Source organism: Pleurodeles waltl, chromosome 3_1 (genome assembly GCF_031143425.1).
Source record: "Pleurodeles waltl isolate 20211129_DDA chromosome 3_1, aPleWal1.hap1.20221129, whole genome shotgun sequence".
In the NCBI taxonomy this organism is placed as follows: domain Eukaryota; kingdom Metazoa; phylum Chordata; class Amphibia; order Caudata; family Salamandridae; genus Pleurodeles; species Pleurodeles waltl.
In genome coordinates, this window is record NC_090440.1 from 286,680,433 (window position 1) to 286,703,129 (window position 22,697).

At 42.5% G+C, this 22,697-nt stretch overlaps 1 protein-coding gene across 1 annotated transcript in view; it reads left to right on the plus strand.

Annotated features, from left to right (window-relative positions):
- Nucleotides 1-22,697, plus strand: part of MNS1 (meiosis specific nuclear structural 1) — a 133,982-nt gene that overhangs the window by 49,013 nt on the left and 62,272 nt on the right. The window contains exons 4-5 of the mRNA XM_069222419.1: nucleotides 227-329; nucleotides 15,651-15,880. Of these exons, the coding sequence (XP_069078520.1) occupies nucleotides 227-329; nucleotides 15,651-15,880 (333 nt within the window). The remainder of the gene's footprint in view (nucleotides 1-226; nucleotides 330-15,650; nucleotides 15,881-22,697) is intronic.

Genomic DNA, 22,697 nt, shown 5'->3' on the forward strand with positions numbered 1-22,697 from the left:
AGAAGCAAGTCCACTTCCCACTATATTTTGCCACATCCATTCAATTTTCATCATCTGTCATCCCAGACTGTTTGATTGCATGTGAAAGTAGTTCTGCCTGTCCACTGTTTTTGATTGTGCAGCCTTTAGCTCTTGAATAGTTCACCCCATAAACAGTTTCTTATCTTTTTGCATTAAATCACGAAAATGTGTTTAATTTTAGCTAAAAATTGATATTTTTTTTTAGTATGGAACTTCGGGAGTTGGAAAATAAGCTCAAGTCTGCTTATCTGAACAGAGAACGTGCTGCACAGGTTGCAGAAAAAGAAGTATTAAAATATGAGCAAATGGTATGTATACGTTTTTGTTCTCCTTTCTATGTTTTTCTAAGTATTAAGTCAAACGACCTAATCTGCAGCCATGATTTACTTATATTTTTAACATTCGATAGTTTCCATATAAAAGTATATAAAGGTTTCATATAAAGTGTGAAACAAAACGATTATTCAGCATAGCAGCTTCCGCATTCTTAGTACTTCGATCAGTTATAAGGAGCTGCAAATGTATAAACACTACATGTTCTATGAATTGTCATATACTGCAGGGTTCATTGAGCTAACCTGGCTTGAAGTGATAATTTCAAAGCTCTTGGCGTGTGGCACTTGGACGAGACAGAGAACCGACAGTTGTCACTGTGTTAAGTAGACACTTGTCATGGTGGCACCAGAATGGCAGCAGGAGGGAGGAACTAAGGTGCAAATGGAAGATATATTTTGCAGCTGCTCGTGTATTTGCAGAATGGACTGCAAGTGACTAATATGTTGGTCAATGAGTTATTCGAGAGAGCCTTTAGCACAGTTATTGTGCAGCTTACTTTCCAGTTCTTGATGAATCGCCGGGGGATGCAGAGGTATTAGCGGAATCGAATGCAACGTTGAACGGCTGTCCGTGAAGGTACTACTATAGGTAGTTTATGAACCTGCCTATCACTTCTCCACAAAGTAAGGGGTTTTGTACCCCTTTTGTAGATCTTCTAGGTGTTCAGTTTAGGGTCTGAATAATAAGATTGATGTAGCTGACTCAGTGAAACTGCTTATCCATCTTGTTCCTATGGTTTGGGCCACTTTAAGTGTATTTTTAGGTTTTCGAGAACTCCATAGTGAAGTGTAATGCTTTTAGCAAAGTGAGATGTTCTTGTATGTGAGAATCAGGAGGGAATGGATGCTGGTGACAATTTTCTTTTTATGAAAGCAAACGTTGCAGTCCACGATTTTAATTAAAAAAAAAATGGTTTATTTGTAATTTATATGTAAAAAGTTTGTTGAAGAGGAATCCTAGATTGCATACTTTCTGGACTTTAGTATGCTGCTAAACTAACATGAGAGGCTAGCGAAGTATGCAGAATTAGTTGCATGAGCCTGACTGCCAGCTTGGATGTTTTTTTTTGTTTTTTTTATATAAGTGAAAATGTTCAGATAGCCAGTACTGGTTTAACCAGATCAGGATCTCTTAGTGACAGGAGATGAATTCCTGATGAGTCTTTCTGAGACAAAGGTTGAGGTCTGTATAAAAATGGTACCCATTAGTAGTCTGCCGACTATTGGCATTTAAACAGACACATTTCCTTGGGGAAATTGTTTCCCATGTCAGTGACCAGAAATTGAGATCACACGAGTGGCCTTCAATCAGGGAAGTTTACCTTTTTTTAAGCATTTTAAAAAAGGCACAGCGTGCCTCCGTTTTTAAAGCACAATTGCTACCATTTATGGAAAAAGTCCTACATTTAGGCAATTAAAGAAAAGACTCGAGCACTGATTACAAGTGGGAAGGGTGGGTGTGCGATATTCACCACACCGGGTAAATACTGTTAACTTGGGTTAATGTATTTACCTGGTGCAGCAAATTCCTCCCACTCCCACGTACGTTTTTCACAGTAACGCATCATATGCAGGATAGGTACGCAAAGTACTGAATTCTTCATGTTTTGCCTGTTTTCTGTGCTATTTCACATGATGAATTTAGGTAGGTTTAATCTGCCGAACTCTACGGGGAGAGGGGGCACTGTGGATGTGATAATTAGCGCACCACGTAAAGGGCCAGATGTAGGGAACAGTTTGCACGTTGCAAACAGTGATTTTTGCTGTTTGCGACATGCAAACTGCACATTGCTGTGCACAAAACCCGTTTTGCGATTCGGTAACTTGGTAACCAAATCGCAAAACGGGTTTGTGTGTCGCAATTAGGAAGGGGAGTCCCCTTCCTAATTGCGAGTCGCAGTGCAATGCCAGATTGCTTTGTGACCGCGAACGCATTTGAAATGGGTGGTAACCCATTCGCAAAAGGGAAGGGGTCCCCAGGGGACCCCTTCCCCTTTGTGAATGGAACTGCAAACATTTTTTCAGAGCAGGCAGTGGTCCTATGGACCACTGCCTGCTCCGAAAAAATGAAACAAAAACGTTTCATTTTTCGTTTTTGTAATGCATCTCGTTTTCCTTTTAAGGAAAACGGGCTGCATTACAAACACAAAAAAAACAGCTTTATTAAAAAGCAGTCCTAGACATGGTGGTCTGCTGTCCGCAGCAGGCCACCATCCCTGTGAATGCCGCCACTCGCAAGGGGTTCGCAATTTGCGACTCACCTCATGAATATTAATGAGGTGGGCCTTTGTGACCCCCCTTGCGAGTCGCAGATGGTGTCAGGGACACCATCCTACATTCCAATTTGCGACTGACAAATTGCGAGTCGCTCTGACTCGCAATTTGCAAGTCTCAAATTGGAATCCACCTACATCTGGACCAAAGTTCCGATCACCCTACCCTACCCTACACTGGGGTGACAGTGGCGTAACGACACTTGAGTCCCCCCCCCCCCCCCCCCCCCCCACGAAAATAACATGGAAGGGGCCCCCTAGGTGCTGAGGGGGACCTCTGGAGCTCGCTCTCCCCACCTCCACCCCTCCCTTGTTATGCCAGTGTGGGGTGTGATGCTATAAAACTAATTACATGCGTTTGGGAGAGAGTGGTTATGGAGACTTGAGTGGATGGTAGCGAGGGAATACATGGCGGAGATGGTCATCGGGGGCGCCTGTATACATTGTCGCACTGTGCGCCATCTGCGCTAAAGCCGCTCTGCTCCCATTGTGCCACTCTAGTCACGGCCTGCAGCAGAGTCGGTCAGACTTGTGCTGCTTTAGGTTTTCAGACCTGCCCTGGTGAGTAATTTGTTGCCTTGCCTCGCTTAAGCTTTCATTGTAATGACATACATACAAAGAAGTTCTCAAGCACAGAATAAGTGCTTTCGCAAGGAGCAAATTTGGTAACGTAAATGAAAAGGCCTGAGACAGATATATAAGTGGAATTGATATATATAAATGTTGCGGATCCTTCTTGGTTTTACAATCGCAGGACCCGATAATTTTACAATGTATGTCCAATAAGTGTTTATTGTCAAGTGCTGCACAGGGCCCAATTGCTCAACAGCGTTAATATTGAAACGGTGTTGCGCTGTAATTTCCGTTTTTCTTTTTACAAGCACAACACTGCCACCGCGTGGATGGTTTAGCACAGAGCATTGTGCTAACCTGTATTGTCATATGTCGTTACTGTATTGGAGACGGTTACGTTAGTTGTTAAATTCGCTTATTATCTGTCATAGACAACTTAGTTGGGGCTGAATCAACAAAACATGTGCCCCACTCATTCAGTAGTCCTCGCTTCCGCCCCCTGAGTCGGCATTCTCATCCACATAAACATTTATCTGAAGGGTGGCATATTGAGTACCCTCCCATTTCGGCGTCAGTTATCCCATTTGAGTTCTAGATTCAGAAGCAGAGGTTGCTGAGCATTATTTATAGAAGACCCGAATCTCGGCTTCTGCGCCGGCCTGTTTTTAGTTCCCAGATTTTATTGGATTACATATTAAACGAGTGCAAGTCATCATGGTAATCTTCAAAAAGATTTTTGCCTTCCTATTCTAATCTCCATCAGTATTTTAAATAAATATACAACCACGAATGTTTCTTTGTCAGTTACCGAGCCTGAAGGGAAACCTAAAGAAGGGAAGCTAAAAATCAACTCATTCATTAAACTCCTTTAGTGCTGGTGGCACTCCTCCCCCAAGCGATAAGCCATTCTCTATATACATTCTGTCAAGCTCATACTTTTTCCCTAACAACTGGGGGTATTGCCAGTTTTCTCAGAATTTGCAGTTTACCACAGATGGGCCTAAGAAACAAAAATATAAAATGGGAAACACTGCTGTGTAAGAAAGTGTGTGTTTTCTTATTTTAAAAAAATACCACCACAACGTTTTTGCAGACCTAATATTGCCCTTTTCTCGGATTTCAGAAACCCGCAGAGAGGAAGAAAAAAAAAGTCCACACTTTTTTAAGTAGTGGTCAGTGTTTCATAGTTTTGCACTTTCTACATAAGTGCAGTTTGTTAGGGGCCAGGGGCCCAAAGAAGTCTGCATTCCTGAAAAGTAGCTACAATTCTGAATTGATCACAAGGTCATTTGTGTATATTGCTGAAGATTTTCTCAAAGAAACCAATAGTTGAAGTGAAAAGTAAATGAGAAATAGACAACAAGGTTTTTATCTCTACCTTTTTGCACTGCAGGCCGATGTATGAAAGTAGTATACCGGTGCAACCGCTCTTCCTTTCAGTCACAGAAATATATAGTGATTTAAGCTTGTCTAACAACCCAGAGTAAAAAAAACAGAGTAAAAAAATGAGACCTTCGTTCCCGTAATTTTTCTTTGTGTACCTATGTTGGCAGGTGATTCTGAGGATTTTTTTTTCAAAAGTGGACACTTTCTTACAAATAGAACAAGAGGTCACAAACCGAGTGGGCACGAACAGTTAACAACAATTGTCCTACTGTCCTGTGTTTCCAGTCTGTCAGACAGGACTGGGAAGGCCAAAAACGCGACATTGTAAAGAGTGAATATGATGCTGGGATAAAATAGACTTTAGGGACGGTGTTTGGCTGCCTTTTATTTGGCCCTGGGATCAGGCAGCACCCAGGAAAACCTTCTAACTCCAGACATTTCTGAAAAACAACAGCCAGGGCTAGTTCAGGGTGACGTGGCTTGCGTCAGATGCGATGTTTTTTCTTATCCAGCATCCTCTGCAAACATCAAGCATTCCAACATTACTGCACCTAAATTCCAAAAATGTGTAATGCTGCCATTAATGTGCCAATGTACCATTTTTTTTTTCAGGATTTAGAAAGTAGTGCTAGTGCTCATAATCACTGGCAAATTTGATAATTGTAACATGGTAAGCTCTCTCAGCACAGTGAATCCTAATTATAATTAAAAACAGTGGTTCATTTGTGGCTGAAAAAGCATGACAGTTGAGAGATATTCTTAAGGTCGAGCATGTAATAGCATGCTCTAGCACATGTTTCGCTTGTGAGACTCTGTTGTTAGCAAGAAGGGTTTGGATCCCGCCTGCTGCTTACCGTTTGTTGGCTGACGTGGCACTCTTCTTTACAGTCTAGTAATTGGTCACTGCAGGCATAATTTTCGTTGCTTTCTGTGGAGCAGGGACCAAGTAATTTTTGATTCAACTTAATCAGTGCCCATCTGCTGCTCCTGACATGATTGAGGTATTTCTTTTTAACTTCTATTGCCCTGCAAACAGAAGGCATGTGACAGGAAAAAACGTGCCCAGCAAGACCAGCAAAATTTGCAAAGATTCATTCTATATAGTTAACTTCCTTTTATTGTGAAAGCCTTCTTTTCCCACTTTGCAGACTCATGTTCTGTTTTTTCTCATAAGTGCTCTTCTCAAAAGATGATGATTATCTTGTTCTAAATTTTGCAAACCAACATTTATTTCTTACATTTAATTTTTGAAATGACGCTTTAACACCTAATTATTCCTTCCAATCCAGTTAAAGCCACCCCACCCCACTCCAGTCCACCCCACACCAATCCACTACACTACACCTCACACCAGTCTACCCCACTCAATCCAATCCACCCAACACAATCCAATCCACCCCAGATGGATCCAATCCAACCCACAGTCCACACCACTTCATTCCAACCCACTCTACCCCACTCCAGTCCAATGCACCCCAATCCAAACCACTCACCCCAATTCACTCCACTCCAATCCACCCTACACTAAGCCACTCCAATCCAATCTTCCACACTCCAAGCCACACCAATCCAGTTTGCCCCTCTCCAATCCGCCGACCTCACCCATCACCACCCAACTCCAGTTCAATCCTCCCTACTACAATCCACCCCAATCCAGTTAATCTCACACCACTCCAATTCACCTCACACCTCTCCTATCCACATTACATAACTCCAATCCACCTTACACCACTCCACTCCCCCAGTCCACTACCCCACGACAATTCACTCCACCCCAATACCCCAATCCATCCCACGATATCCCAGTCCAATCCACCTCACCTAAATCCAATCCACTGCACTTCAGTCCACCCCACACCTGTCCCATCCACCATACACAAATCCACCCACTCAAAACCAATCCACCCCACTCCAGTCTAACCCACACCACTCCAATCCATCCTTCGTCTTACAGTCCAATCAACCAAACTCCTACACTACAATCCGATCCACCCCTCTCCAATACAGTCAATTCCACCTCAATCCATTCCATCCCACTCCAATCTACCCTACTCCATTCCAGTCCAATTCACCCCACTCCAGTCCACCCGAGTCCACTGCACTGCAGTCCAACCAAACCTTATCCAATCCTCCCCACCCCAGTTCTCCCCAATCCAATCCATTCAACTCCAATCCAAACCACTGCAATCCAACCCTGTAGTTCACCCTACCCCACTCCATTCTAATCCACCCCACTCTACATCACCTCATTCCATCCCCCAGCACTCCCGTTCAATCCAGCCCCCCTCCAGTTCAGTCCACCCCACTCCAGTTCCAGTCGTGGCTCGCTGCGCGGTGAAATGTCACGGCAGTGGGCAGGGTGGGGGAAGAAAAATAAACATTTGTTTTTAAAAAAAAAAAAAGAAAAAAACACTTACCTGCCACGCCGCTCCTTTTCCTGGTCACTGGAGGCACAGGCTCCCAACCTGCCCTGTGGCCAATCCTAACAATGCATGAGATCAGAGTTAGGATTTGCTGGATTGCACTGGCTGGGCGCTCCCAAGCAAACTGGAAGCCTGTGTCTACTCTCTGCAGCCCTGCAACACAGTGCCGGGTTGGAGAGAGCACAGTGCGCATGTGTGTTTGGCTGGCCCGAGACAGTTGGCCAGACATACACGTGCACTCCCCCTTTGTCCCTGTCATCCCCCATGGCCCCACTCCTTTTAACTATTAAAGGATAATAAACCCAGTTTATTATCCTTTTATTGTTTAAAGGTTTGCAGCGGGTGCGACACCCGGCGACACTCCTCTGCCATATCGGAGGAGCTGCCGCTGTCCAGTTCAGTCCACCACAGCCCATGTCAACGCATCCCACTCTACCTCAGTCCACTCCATCGCACTCCACCTCACTCTCTGCCACTCCACAGCACGCTGCAATGGAATCACTGAACTTTACATCCCTCTACTCAAGCAAATCCTCTCTGTGATACTTTACTCCCCCTACTTCACTCTGCCTCTACTTCAAGAAATCCCTTCTATGACACCCTAGTACCCCAGCCCCCCTCAATCAACTCAGACACTCCACACTACTATATGTTAGCCATGTTGGGCAGCAGCCATACCAGTGTACAGTATGGCAAAAACACATCGCCTAAGCCAATATCTCTTCAATAGGCGAAACCTATTGGCTTTGCCAATGCTTGTTAAACATGTTACCAGCCGATTCCATTTTTGCATTCCATTCGACCACTATTGTATTAGTAAGGACTTTGTGTTATGTGTGGATACAGAAAAAAACAGGTAGTTTAACTAAACAGCTGTAATAAACTTTAAAAAACCACTTGCTAGTTGCATGTCTCTGGGATGAAAAAACATATTTTATTGCTAGGGAACAAGATCTTATTCCCAGGCAATGAAAGCATGGGATTAAAAAATCCCAAATCCCAACTTCTGGCAGACTTTTTCAGCAGTTTATCACCAAAGTTTCCAGCATGTCAGCGATAAGATTGTTTTGGGTTTGCCGTGGGGCAGATTGTTTTGGGTTTGCCGTGGGGCAGATTGTTTTGGGTTTGCCGTGGGGCAGATTGTTTTGGGTTTGCCGTGGGGCAGATTGTTTTGGGTTTGCCGTGGGGCAGATTGTAGTAGGGAAGATGGAGCAGATTGGATGGGTGGGTCGGGAGGATTGGAATGTGGTGGATTGGAATGGATTGGGGTGAGTGGTGTGGTTTGGAATGGGGTGGATTGCATTGGTCTGTGGTCAATTGGATTGAGTCGGTGCGGATTGGTGTGGATTGGAGTGGTGGTGGATTAGATTGGAGTGGTTTGGAGTGTACTGCACAATTATGTGTTACACAGAAGAAAGAACAAATTTTGCTTTGGATGATTTAGAACAAGATAATAGTTATCTTTTGAAAACAACGGCAACATGCAAAACGCAAAAAAAGATGAGTGCAATGTAAGGAAAGAAGACTTGGCAAAATAAGAGTTAACTATAGCAGTGGTTCTCAACCTTTTGACTCCTGAGGACCCCCAATGAATCATTACTGGAAGCCGGGGACCCCCAGCAATTTGTACGATTTAAATTTCAAACATTAAAACAGTAATTCGCAAAAAGTATAATAAGTACACACCAAACATACTCAAATTACTAAAGCTATAATTATTTTATGTTGAAAAAATATGCAAAAATCAAAACATTTTATTGGGAAGGGTGGCGCTGCCTCTCGGCGACTATCTTTTCAATGTTTGGTTTTATTTAGGAAAGGTGAATCCTCAGGTCAGATTCTACATTTCCGGAGTGATTTCTGTTTTTATTTTTTAGGTATGTAAGATCTGAGAAAGCTTTTTCACATAAATAAGTGACGGGGAAAGGAAGTAAACCAGAAGGGCCTCTCATCTCTCCCTAGCCTTTCTGTCACATCTAATTCATTTGTTTTAAAGCACCTCTCATACCACTGTAGAGTGTCAGGGCACTTTACAGGGGACTACAAGGTGTAGGATTCGCATGGCATCCACACTGGTAGGCATTTTCTAAGCGTGCTTGGTCTGGAGAAACACAAACTTAGGATTCAGAACTCAGAACAGTGATTAGCGATGATGTTAGTAATAAGAATGTATTTCTACACAAGCAAACCTTTTTTAGCAGCACAAGAAAAATGAAATACTATGGAAAAAAACAACTTTCTAATTTGTGTCATGGAGTTTGCATGCAGCTCTTTAATGGCAGTTCATAGATTACTGTGCTAGATTACGATTATGAACTGCAAAGTTACAAAAGAGTCTCTGTAACAAAATGAGTAACCCACTGTGCCATGCACATAAAATACTGTTCTTTTCATGATACACGTTCTTTGCAGCAGGCATATTAACCATCTGTGCTACCTTTGAGTCAAAACTGCCACTACCCAAAACTCTTATTCCTCTCCAGCAGGTACATTAATCAATAGTTATCTTGACGCTTTTATTTTTGCAGTACAGGAGCTTAGCAGTGCTTTTAAAACTGTTGAACAAAGGCAGTAATAAATATAAAAACAGGCACTGCACATGTTTGTTGGAGGCCCAGCTGGAGAAGTGCCTTCTTCCCAGGTCAGGCCAGCAGACCCCCTGGGAATGTGTCACGGACCCCTGGGGTCCGCGGACCACAGGTTGGGAACAATTGAACTATAGGAAATACTATTTTGCAATTTTGTTTGTCTTGCTGGACACATTTTTGCCAGTCAAACACCTTCTGTTTGCAGGTCCCTGGAAGTTAAAAAGAAGTGCCTTGATCATGTCGGGAGCAGCGAATGGGCACTGAGTAAGTGAAATCAACCAGTGGATGGTCTCTGCACCACGGACACGAACGGAAATGATGCTTGGCCTGCAGTGACCAACTACGCATTTGAAAATGAAGAGTGCTAGGAAAGCAAACAGAAGGTAAACAACGGGTGGGCTCCAAGCTCTTTTTTGTTAAAAGCAGAGTCTTGCAAGCGAGGTGCATGTGCTAGTGCATGCTGTCGCAGGCTCAACCCTAAAACAAACGTTTGCAATGCAGTGGGTCTCACGTTTGCTCGAGTTAGAGCTCTTAGGGTTGCAAATTTCTAACTGGACTTTTCTTGCCACATAAATTGAAAATGAAAGTAAAACAATTGATATAGGCAAGCCATTCAAAGCGTCACTGCTGCCATGAGCGCAAAAGGAGAGAGACGGAAGGAAAAAGAAGTTCGCTCACAGTCAGACGTGTCAGCAAACGTGCAATTATCCATGTAACAGGGTCGATGGCCAAGGCTATAACAAAACTACCCCAAGGAGGGACAAACGTAAGGCATTTACCAATTGATGACAAAGGATTTTTAAAAAGCAAGCCCATGAACGAGTGATCGTGATGGGAGTGGTTAAAAGCCCACAGATAGATTACAAGAGGCCAGAGCGCTAGTGCGCTCAACCTGAAAAATGAGACTGTGGTGACTACAGTTAAACCTACAGTAAAATGATTCGAGAAATGCTCAGGTGAGCCCACTTCCATTCATTGAAGCACATAGTACGAGATTCATCATGGCACTAAACTTGGCAGCCCCATACTACCAACCTCCATAAAGAAGCAGTTAGAAAAAAAAAAAAATCTGTTTCTTGTTATTTTCAGTTATTGTCCAATAGCAAATATGGACTGCTTAATCTTGTGCTTATGTCCCATACTTAAGTATCGAACTGGAAACTTGAGGTATGTGCGAGAGTCCACCAGGTGGTTAAGTAGTTCAAAGAGGATGCTGAATTTGTTTTGTCAATAATAATGATAATAAGAAAATAGATTAATACCTACAAAGACTTAACTACAGATAGACATGGACGGAGTACAAATTGTACAGCTAGACATTTAAATGGTACATTTTCTCACCTGCGACCCTCAGGCAATGCAAAAAAGTGGATACCTGGTATTTAAAGGCCCATTACATTCAAAAAGAAGAAACCCTCTAGGCTTGGTTATAGAAACCTAGCATGCAGTGCTCTTTTATTAAACCTTAGAAAAAAATAACGAATTAAGGCAGTATGCGTGTCTCAAAGGAGGGACAATGTCATAGAAAACAAACTTTTCTCTGGAGTGTTGCTGTGTCCTAAATGTCCTGACAGCTTGCGGCGAGTGAGAGTGCCAGCTCCTGGCATAGTTTGCTAATGCCATCTTAACTTCCAGAACAGATATGAAGTTAATTTCTAAGTACTGCCTGGAGGCTACTGCTGCGCCAGCGAGGAGGATGAGATCCCTTGTCATCTGAGAAATAAAGACAATCAGGCAGTATAAAAAAGTAACATCTTCATTCCAGTAACGGTGGCAAGTTGGGTGGTGGTACTAACACATCCCATCAAAACTGGCATAATCACTGTTTAGGCGTTGCCTCCTGTTGCCAAAACACAAATAGATAACAGAGCTCACCATTATTATTCCGACACATCATAATACAAGTCCCATCCCTCCTCACAATACAACACCCTAGAAAACGATAAAAAAAAAAAAAAGATCCAACTAACGGGCATAGTTTTAGGGGCAGTGTTTGGGGTGTTGCACCCACTCAAATAAATGTATCGCCTAGTACGTAGTTAGGTACAAGTGGTTTTAGTCGGGTATGGTGATGCGTCTGTCGGATTTCACCTGGTATGTTTACAAACATGCACTCGCACACACTTGTCTGTTTTGAATGTCTTAAAAATATTGCTTATTTTGTGTTTTAAATGCCCCTAAAAATCCACCCTCCTCTCTCTTTCTCTCTCTCTCCTACCTCTTAAGACCCCAGTCATTCCCTGATTCTTATATATTTTTTTAATATGCCAGCATGATAGCTGAAAAATCTGACGCCCCCCCACCACCACCATCATCTTTCTGACTAAACTACACCTGTGCCAACTAACCAATTCAATTACACCACAGTTGAAAAACTGAAAGGAAATTGGATATAAAGAAAGATATTGCATTTTGTAAATTCATATCCTGGATAGAGGGAAGGTCGGAGAGGGTAGCTTACAGCCATCTCCTTCTTATGCATTTCATTTGGATTTTCTGCTGCTGCGGACTGTTTCAAAAAGTATGATACCCAAGCAAGATTACTCGGTACGCAGAATAAAAAGTAAGAAAATGAACACAAATGAGAAAACCTAGTCAGTCAAAACAAAATGAGAGCCAAAACACATTTTGTAAATATGAAACATGCCAACAACTTCGAGCCAGAAAACCCAGGCCATCAATAGATTGCAACAAGACTGTCAGTTTACTTGTCATGCATGCAACGATTTACATTGCCATCGCTTGCGGAGTCTCATGAAGACAGCCTGCTTAATGCAGCACACAGTATATTCATTACACCCACCATATGTTTACATTATGTAAAGCACGCTAACCTAAACAAACAGCAAGTTACCTTATCGCCTCTAACTGGGCCTAGATCGTACCACAAACATTGCACCCACCAGAATCTCATGTGACTCCGCCAAGTAGCGTTAACAAACTAAACATTGTCATACCGCTTCTGGGCGCAATCTCGCTCTAACTTGTGAGCAGACCGGCAGCCTGTGTCTGATTTTCTCATTCAGGGCAGTATTTTCCAATAATACCCAGCTGTAACTGCTTGCCATTTGATACTTGCATTAAACAATAAAATTCAAGCGCCGACACAATCATTGTGTGTAATGGCAAGTCATGAGATACAGTGCAGCAAAACTGTGAAAAGTGTTATGATGGGGGGGAAAGAAAAGTTACCGACTCCTACTGCACGGCGCACCTAGCCCATTCGCCTCGAGAACAGGAGGGGTATGGTGTGTTGGGGGCATACCAGATCTAAAGCAGGAAAGGAATATCACCAGACTACTACTCTCGTCTGGCCAGAAGGAAATCGAGCATTTTTCCGTCCCATCCCTACAAAGCTCTAATGAAGTTAGCAGAGCAGCCTGAGAAGATTTATGGCTCCATAAAGGAGATAAGCAATTCCCTGTGTGCGATGTCATGGGTGCTGGCAGGGAGGAGAGGGACCCAGACTCTGCAATGCGAGGGCATATGGTGTTTATTTAGTAAAATAAGTTTACTTTAGGAGCCTTTGTCTGGTAAAAATAAGCTTATTTTAGGAGCAGAGTAGAGGACAGCACTGGAATAAAACCAAAACAAATGTCAGCGACATGGGAGGAGGTGGGAGCAACATAATGCTGCAATAAACGCAGGCAGCTACCAGCCTAGACAGCACAGTAAAAGGGGACCACCAAAGAAATGTAAAAAAAAAACATCTGTCACAGCAACAGATAAAAAAAAAACAAAGTGGAACAATACAGTACTAGGGGCCAGATGTAGCAAAGGTTTTTACCCATTCTGTGTCTATGGGAAAAGTGTTCTTACATATGGCCCTAGGTCACTGTTCCGAAATAGAAAAAGAAGGGAGAAAAAGGCAGAACTGGCCACTAGCGAACAAGAATTTTTAAAGGACACAGCAACCTACAAATTAAATTGCTTTAACCGACAGTATAAGTATTCACCAGGTCGAACACTAACGCTCAACCTAAAAACAAGCATAAATGGTCAGTAAGGGGGGCGCTGTGTATTTACTTCTTAACAATTAAAGAGACATGATGTTGTCAGTGGCTCCATATTTGTCCCCTATGCCTCTTTGGTGCCAAGGGATGAGCTTCATATCCGTTGCCCAGCTTATAAGGACGCTTAAGAGCAAGCTTGCATGCTGCCAAGAAAATAAATCATTCTGTAGTTGGTATGATCTGGTGCAGTCATTGAGGTCAGTAGTTCACAGGCTGTTGGGACCTGGAGCGTTGTCGGGCCTAGGTTTCCTAATGCATTAAACTACAGATTTCATTGTGCACCAGGTTATGTAAAGAAACAATCAAAATACTTTATAATATCATTAACAAACCAGGAGATCTAATGAAGCATATACACAAATACACTGGGTCCCAATTAATTATCTCAACACATAATCACAAAGTCTTGGTATTCAACTGCATTTGTATATATTGGTCAGTAAAGTCATGGCATGTGTCAGTAGTCTCTGTCATCTGGATATGGTTCCAGTTTCACAATTCTAAATCTGCACATAGCCATGACATTGGTGAGCTCAGTTATCATACCATAACTAAATATAACCCTTTCTCCCTGTTAATGCACACAATTTCCATCAACTTATCATTCCTGCTATGATGTTCCTTAAAATGTAGCACCACTTTATACTTTCAGTCTACATGCTTCGTTCTTCATGGTCATTGGGCCAAGTGAACACACACAAGCACTTTTTCATCTACTGTCATTTACGTTGCAGGTTGCCCTTGTTTATTTTGAAACACATTCAAAGACACCTCCTTCTTTTTCCGTTTAAACGTGCCAAAAGATTCTGGCTGCAGATTGATAGAAAATATGCTTGACCACAGCTCTTTTCTGTGCTGTGAATGTATGTTTTACACTTTGGGATCGGTTGATCCGGTTGAAGCAAAACCGGTGAAAGTTGCTAACTTGCTAAAGAGGGGTTAATATAAGGCATTAAAGGATAGATATGCTCTTCCACAAGATGGGTATATGCCATACTGAGATAATAGCAGTGCACATAAGGTGCCAACAATTTCACATGAATAGAAGAACAGGGGTTGTGAAGAGTTGGTAGAGATATTGATAAAGACCATACAGGATATAAAGTGGGACTTTTGGGGGGGGGGTGGTGGGCGAGAGATCCTGTCTGACTGACTGTGCCTACATAATCTGGTGACAAATTGTAATGTATAGAGTATAAAAGACTCCATCCTAGGTTATCTCCCACTTAAGACGCTACATACATTTGAAGCCGAGATCAATCCTATTCACCCTACACCTGCCAATGAGAATGCAGCGTTTCATCACTTGATGAGGTCTGATGATATCGACTGTATGTGGGGTCTATAGACTGGTATTATTCACAAATAAACCTATTTTATTTCACCCATGCATAGGTTTACTGGGACTAGTAACATACTTGCAAAATGAATGCATCTCTAAATTGCTTTCACTGGCTGTTCTTTTGTGTGACGAGCTTAATGAAGCACTTCAGCTCCAACTCTCTGCCTTGGCATTCTGACATAGATAACTGGTTGTAATTTGAAGTTTAACTATTGCATAGAAGATGGTGTCGGACCACTGAATTACTTGGCAGAATTTCCTAGGGTGTACATGTGGAGGTTGACAAAGACGAGCATGGAGATGGCTTGGTGGGTACATCGAATATATATGTGAACAGGAATCTCCAGGGTCTCCAAGGATTATGTTACAATGCTGAATATTGTAAACATTTACAAACCTGTTACGTTGTTTTCCACTCTACTAAGTAAACACATTCTAGAGATGTGATGCTTTTGCACAGAATTTGTAGTTTAGTTGTATGTTGAGTTTGTAATTGCAGGTCAAAGGAAAATGGAAATTAGATATTGATATGTTGTTTTTAATACCACATATATGTTTTTGTTGCATTGAATATGTATTAGTCTTAGCTTTGCTCATGGTAATTAAAGTTTGGATCAGTTAATCACGTGGCTCTCCTCTGCAATAGTGCCTCACTCTTCATTTTTTTTACCTTCAAAAACGTATGTATTTGTGCAGAAACGTGATTCTGAATATTTCCGAAGAATGAAAGAGGAGCAGGAAAGAGCTATTGAAGAGGAGAATTCCATGGGAAGTAAACGCAATGTGGAGAAAATGAATTATCAACGCGATCTAGAGATGCAACTTGAGGAGAAGGAACGAATGAGACAGGAAGCTTATCAGGTGTTCCTGAAAGAGAAGCTGCTCATTGATGAAATTGTGAGGAAAATCTATGAAGAAGACCAAACGTAAGTTACATTCTGAGTCTCTTGTGGCCTATAAAGCCAAATTGCCTCTAGATAGTGAATACACAGCAAAATAACTGGTATAACCTATACCTCAAAGCAAACAATACATTATCATTTTAGTTACTATTTTTGGTTACTATCCAGAACCATCCAAAAGAAACGTTTATGTTAATAGAGTCCTGTGTCTGCATCATAAAAATCTCTATTCAAGTCCTAAACGCTTTAATAATTCCCTGCACTCATGGACACAGTTGTATATAGCTCACTTTAAGGAGCCAGCATCAAAGAATGTCTTTGTTCATTAATCTTTTTTATAAATGTGTTGAATGAAGGCCTAAAAAGGCCTATTTTTTCATGAATGTTGAGCAGAGTTCTCCCAAATGTATTCATAAAACTATATTGCATCATCTTTCAATCGGAAACATAGCGCAATAAAGTTCTATACGTAGGCAACATCACTGTAAGAATGCAGCCTGAAGGCTTATATGTAACAAAGATAGAAAAAAACAGCCTTCCTCTTTAAGAAATGGCAGAAGGAAGGGGGAGGCACCTCTTCCAAGAATACCATGTAATGACCTAGTTGTTTTTTTTTCAAGGTAGAGTTTACGGAATATACATTTATTTCTATATGTATAGATTGGTGATTGATAATCCAGAGAGTCGGGTGGCTTGTTTATGACCTTGGTGAACAAGGATTGCATATATGTATCCTTTTCTTCTGCATTGTAGGACTTTAATCAATAGTCTTAAACTCTTGAATCGAATAGCAAGCTCAATTAATGAAATCGCGCCTACTGAATGATATAATATCATATAATATAATATCTATCACTTAAAAAACCAAAGGTTACACGAACGTTACAGTCAGGCTCAGATTTTAACTGTACCAAACCATAGAAATTAACCAGTTATAGTTAGTTACTTCAAATAACTATAACTCGTGCCCTAAGGTAACACTAACTCACGCCCTGGACATAGCTCAGCGTACCGTGTCTTGGCTCGTAAAATAAAAAAAATACATGCATTTTTAGCCCTGTGGGGTTGGGGGGTGGGTCAGGCCGCTTTTTTTTTTTTTTACTTTTTTTTTTGGGACTGGGCTGAAGCCGAATCCCAAGATGGCTGACAACACTTCAATGACTTCTGTTGTTGAAGTGCTATCAGCCAATTAGATCTCTGCACAAGATCGGGAGGGGTTGCGAATCCTTCACGTCCCTAGATATACAAATTAGTTTTCCCCTTAATTTCTCAAAAACTACTTAACGGAATTACACCAAAACAAAAAATAACTCTTTCTGGACCATGACCTACCATCCTGTCAAATTTGGTGTAATTCCATCCAGCAGTTTTTGTGCTATTTCTGTACAGAATCCCTATGGAAAAGTGAATGGGAAAAACTTATTTAGTGACATCCTCCTACCCCCCCCTCCCCACCCCCCCTCTTCCCCAATTTCTCACAGGGATTTTGAACACAAATAGGGCCCGAACTGCTGAACGGAAGTACACCAAATTTGTCAGAAGTCTAGATCCAGAAAGAGTGCTTTTTGTAATTTGGTTTAATCTGTTTAGTAGTTTTGGAGTTCTTAAAGGAAAAAAAATAAATATATATATATATATATATATATATATATATATGTGTGTGTGTGTGTATATATGAATGTATATGTATGTATATAAATAAAATAATATATCTCCGCGTATTCCCCCCTCCACTCCCCTGTAGATCCGCAGATCCCAAGCCAAAAGCAAGGCCCTGATTAGCTGGCTACAAACTCAGAGAAAAGTTGTGTCCGCCATTTTTTTTATTGGCTCGGCCGGGGAGGGAAGGGTTGGGAGGGCATGAGGGGACAGGAAAAGGGACATACAGGTTCAAGATAGAGGTATCATGACACCATAGAACAGATGGAGGCATCCCTTATGGGCAAGAAATTGACCAAAACCCCAGTGAAGCAGCGTGGAGTTGGATGCATGCCGGGGGTTGGCCGTAGGGCCCTGTGGCCAACCCCTTGCTGTGCGGGGTTTGGTGCTGTGCACGGCAGCAGCTGGATTAACTTATGGTAAGAAAATAAGTTACTTGCCTATAACTGCAGTTCTCCAGTATTGGAATCTTTCATAGATTTACATAGTCGAGATAGGAGTCCCCGGTACATTTACAAAGTAGTGTCAATATAGACCTAAACATAGAGGCCTTAAGCCCATTTGTTTAGTATTCTATCAGAGTTATTCTTTAAGAAAGGACTAAAGTTGAGAGTCCACCAGTCGGGCGACACCACCCTTTAGAACACTCCTGAGAGAAGCTTCAGTGCCTCAGATTTTCACAGCACTAGTGCTTACCAGTGATACAGAACTGAGAGAGGTAATGGTGAGCTTCTCCGGGGAGGTAGGTGCTTTGCATGTGAATCTATGAAAGATTCCAATACTCGAGAACTACAGTTACAGGTAAGTAGCTTATTTTTTTTACTCCAGTATTGGAACTTTCATAGATTCATATGCTTGAATCCGAGTAGAAAGCAGTAGGAGGCTCATTGTAGTGCCTGTTGTGAGTACCTCAAAAGAATACCTATAAGAGCTCCAAGAGAATATACAGGCATAAAATAAAGCAAATTACAACTGTTTATGTCTGCTACCAGAAACCATACAGTATATAAACACCTTCTGTTTGACTTTTTAAGGTAACAATGTGCAGAACTCACAGAAGGATAGTGGGAAGATAGAGATAGCTCACCTTTACTGAAAAAGATGTTTAGGACGGTCTGTCCCCCCGCTACCTCCCCTTGAGGAGTGGAATCAAGACAGGAATGTTGCATGAACATATGCCTGTTCTTCCAGGTAGCTGCTCTGCAGAGGTCCTGGAGAAGAACACCCGCAAACAGTGCAGTAGATGTCAACACAGCTCCCTTAGAGTGAGCGCGGACAGAATTAAGTAACAGTTTGCCTGTTGCTTAGTGGCAAAATCCGATCGTAGCCAATATCCATCTAGCGATGCCTTGCTTGGAAAGGGGTTGGCCCTTTCTTGGTGTACTGTAAGCAACAAATAACTCCTTAGTCTTACGGAAGGATTTGGTCCTATCAAGGTAGAACTTAAAGCACCTTTTCACATCCAAAGAATGAAGAGCCCTTTCCGCTGGTGTTGAAGGGTTTAGAAAGAAGGTCTTCAGGATTAGTGTCTCATTTATATGCAAGTCCAAAGGGACCTTTGGTATTAATCGTGGGTTTGTTCGTAGGATTATCCTGTCTTCTCTAATCTGCAAGAAAGGTTCCTGAACTGTCAGGGCTTGGATCTCACTGACCCGTCCGGCTGATGTGAGAGCCACTAGTGGTGCTACATTCCAGGATAGAAACTTCAAAGTGGATCTGTGAATCAGCTCAAATGGCTGTTTCATGAGGTATGCAAGGGCAGGGTTCAGATGCCACGAAGGAGATCTGAATGGTGTGAAGACCCTGAAGAGCCCTTTCAGGAACTGTTTGAGTCTGGAAGACCACAAGGAGGGTTTCTTATGTGAGCATCTAAAGGAAGAAATGTGAACCCTGATGGAGGCATGAGCTAGGCCTGTACATGCCAAATACAATAAGTAATATTTATTGCAGTGAGGAAGATATTGGATTTATCTGTTGTTGAAACCATAAACCAAACCTGTGCCCCTTTTTTTTTTTTTTTTTTTTTTTTTTTTTTTTTGTGATTGTACCTCTGACCCTGGAGAATATGTCCTTGCACTCCGGAAGGATGTTTAGATGGGCAAACTCATTATGCTCAGGTGTCATGCTGATAAGTGAAGGGATTCTGGATTTGTGTGCAAGATGTGACTTTTGTTCATGGTCAAGAGATAGGGGGAGACCATTAGCGGGATGTGCTGTCTCACTGACAACAGGAGAAGCTCTGTGAACCAGTGTGCAGGGTTCGATCTTCGTTTTGGTGAGAACCTTTGGAATCCGGGGAATGGGTGGAAAGACATAAACAAATATTCCGTACCATGCCATCAAAAATGCATTCCCCATGATCCCTGATGGTGAAGCCAGCTCGCAAAGTATTGGCATTTGGTGTTAGATGGGCTGCCGAGTAGGTCAAGATTGGGTGTTCACCATTGGGAGAATATGTGATTGACTGTCTGCTGATATAGCTCCCACTTGTGACAAGCTGATTCCTACTTGCTCAGAGTGTCCGCTATCTTGTTTTGCTTCCCTAGGACGTGTTCTGCTTGGAGATGGCCCAATTCCAAATTTCCTGTGCTTCTCTGGAGAGGAGAAGAGAGCTTGTACCTCCCTATTTGTTCAGGTAGCTCATTGTGGTGGAATTGTCCGTCCTTATGAGCACTTCTGAATTGGCAGTCCTGGGAAGGGAAGCCAGATGAACTGTTATGAGCTGTAGGAGGTGGATGTGCAAACTCCAAAGAGGTGTTTGCCACCTGACGCTGATATGTAGGTCTTGAAGATGCCATATTTCTAGCAAGGCATCGGTGGTGATGACCCACAGAGATGGTTGGGGGAATTAGTATAGGCTGATTGAGAGGTTGTTTTGCTGAATCCACCAACATAGGGTCTTGACCCTGAGTGGAGTGATCGTGTCGTCGAAACCATATGTGGCTTGAATCCATCGGAAGTTGAGCTTCGGTTAGAGTGGATGCATCCTCAATCTTCAAAACAGTAGTAGTGAGATACAAAAATACATTATCCCTAATAACGACTTGTAAAGGCGTACTGAAATGTATTTTCTTTTCTGAATGGCTTTTGCCAAAGCATTCAGTTTGTTGCCTTTCTGCTGTGGGAAATGCCATGTTGGATTTGGTGTCCAGATTTGCTCCCAGAAAGGTTGTGGTCTGCTAGGGCTTAGGGTTGGACCTTTCCCAATTGTGAGTGAGGCCCAATTCATTGAACAGTGTAATGCACATTCTTGTCTATTTATGTGCTGCTCGAAAGGACTTTGCCTTGAAAAGCCAGTCGGCCAAGTATGGGAAGACTTGGTGCTTTTGTTTTCTCAAGAATGCGCCCACAGGTGCTAGGCACTTTGAAAATATCCTGGGGGCCAATTTCAGACTGAAGGATAGAACTCGAAACTGATAGTGGCTGCCGGCTACCATGAATCTTAAGAATTGGCAGTGAGAAGGATGGATCGGGATATGAAAGTATGCATGCTACAATTCTAGGGTGGACAGATAATCCTCGTGGTTTAAGCAGAGGAGGATATCCTGCAGTGTTATCAGGCGGAATGATTGTTTTTTCAGATAGATGTTTAAATCTTTGAGGTCAACAATAGGCCGCCATGCCTTCCACTTTTTGCGAATGAGGAAGAAGCAGGAGTTGAGTCCTTTTCCTCATTGGGGAAGGGGGACCTTCTATAGCACTCCTTTCTGAAGCATGATGTTGACCTCTAATTTGAGCTGGTGGAGATGTTTGGGAATGGATTTGTGAGGAGTGTGTCCAAACTGAACAAGGTCCAAGATCCATTGGTCCGATGTTATGTCCTGCCACCGCTTGAGGAATGAAGAAATTTTGCCCCCTAGCCTGCAGTCTGAAGGCACAGAGGTAGCTGGAGCTTTGAGGGATCATTGTCAGCAAGTAGCCTTTTTTCCTTGATGAGCCGTTGACACTCTGGGGGCAGGTCTGTTGTACGCTGCTTGTGGAGGTTGCCTTTGGGTGTACTGTGGATGAAATTGTTGGGTGGTGGATGTGTAAGAGCGGTATGAAGGTATTTCACGTCCTCTGGCTCCACGAAAGGAAGACTTTCTGAACTGCAGTGTACCAAGTTATTTTGCTGTCTCAGTATCAGTTTAAATCACCTGGAAAGCTTTATCAACATGTTTGCAGAACAAGGCTTGCCCATCGAAGGGGGAGATCTAGGATCTTATTCTGTGCCTCCGGGCAAAAGGATGTAGCCTTTAACCAGTGACCGTAAGCTGACAAAATGCAGTGGTGGTGATATCCATTGCGCAGTCTACTTCTGCTGGTGTCCGTTCTTCCTCTTGCAAGATCTTTTTTTGCAAGATCTTTTTTTGCTTCTAGCTTGGCTTCCCCTGGTAGCTGATCTATGCATGGGGCAATATCAGCCCATAACTGCCTTTCGTATCTTCCCTGCACCTCCAGAGAGTTAGCTGGCTTCACCTTAAGACTTGACATTGATGACAAACGTTTTACAATATTGTCTAAACGTGGTCCCTCCTTGTCAGTTGGTGCCGAAATTGGAGTGGAGGGGTTCTAGGATCGCTTTTGAGCCACTTAAGCAATAACTGAGTCTAGGTGTGGGTGACCAGTCAGGCTGGAGCATCTTCCGGGGCTTTATATTTTTTATCTAGGCACAGAAGAACTGTGATGACTAATGCCGGGTTTTGCATCACCTTTAATCCTTATTCCCATATGTAATTGACCATAGGCATAGAGCCTACTCCTTCTTTTTTTTTTTTTTTTTTTAACAGCTTTTTTCAAGTCGTACAAAAAGCAGTCAATCTGCTTCGGTGGCATTGGGATTACAAATCTTTTGGTGGCTCTTTCATGTAAATTATGAAAACCTCAGATGTCTTCAGGAGGTGAGTCGACCTTCATGGGTAACGGAGATGAAGGGGTGGAAGAATGAAGTCCTCCCATTCTGAATGACCCTCGTGGAGTTACCCTTCCTCATGTTCAGCATATGAGGTATCTGGGTCATGGAGAAGAGCTGTGGATTGTGTGTGGATTGTCATGAGCGGTAAAGATGTAGGCCTCTGGAGCAGGGTGGCTGATTGAGGCGCTGGGGATGTAGCTGGTGTAGACAGTGGAGGCACCATCTCTCCAGTAGGTGGAAATCTCTTTCTATAATCTAACAACATGCGTTGCAGTTCAGAAATTAAGG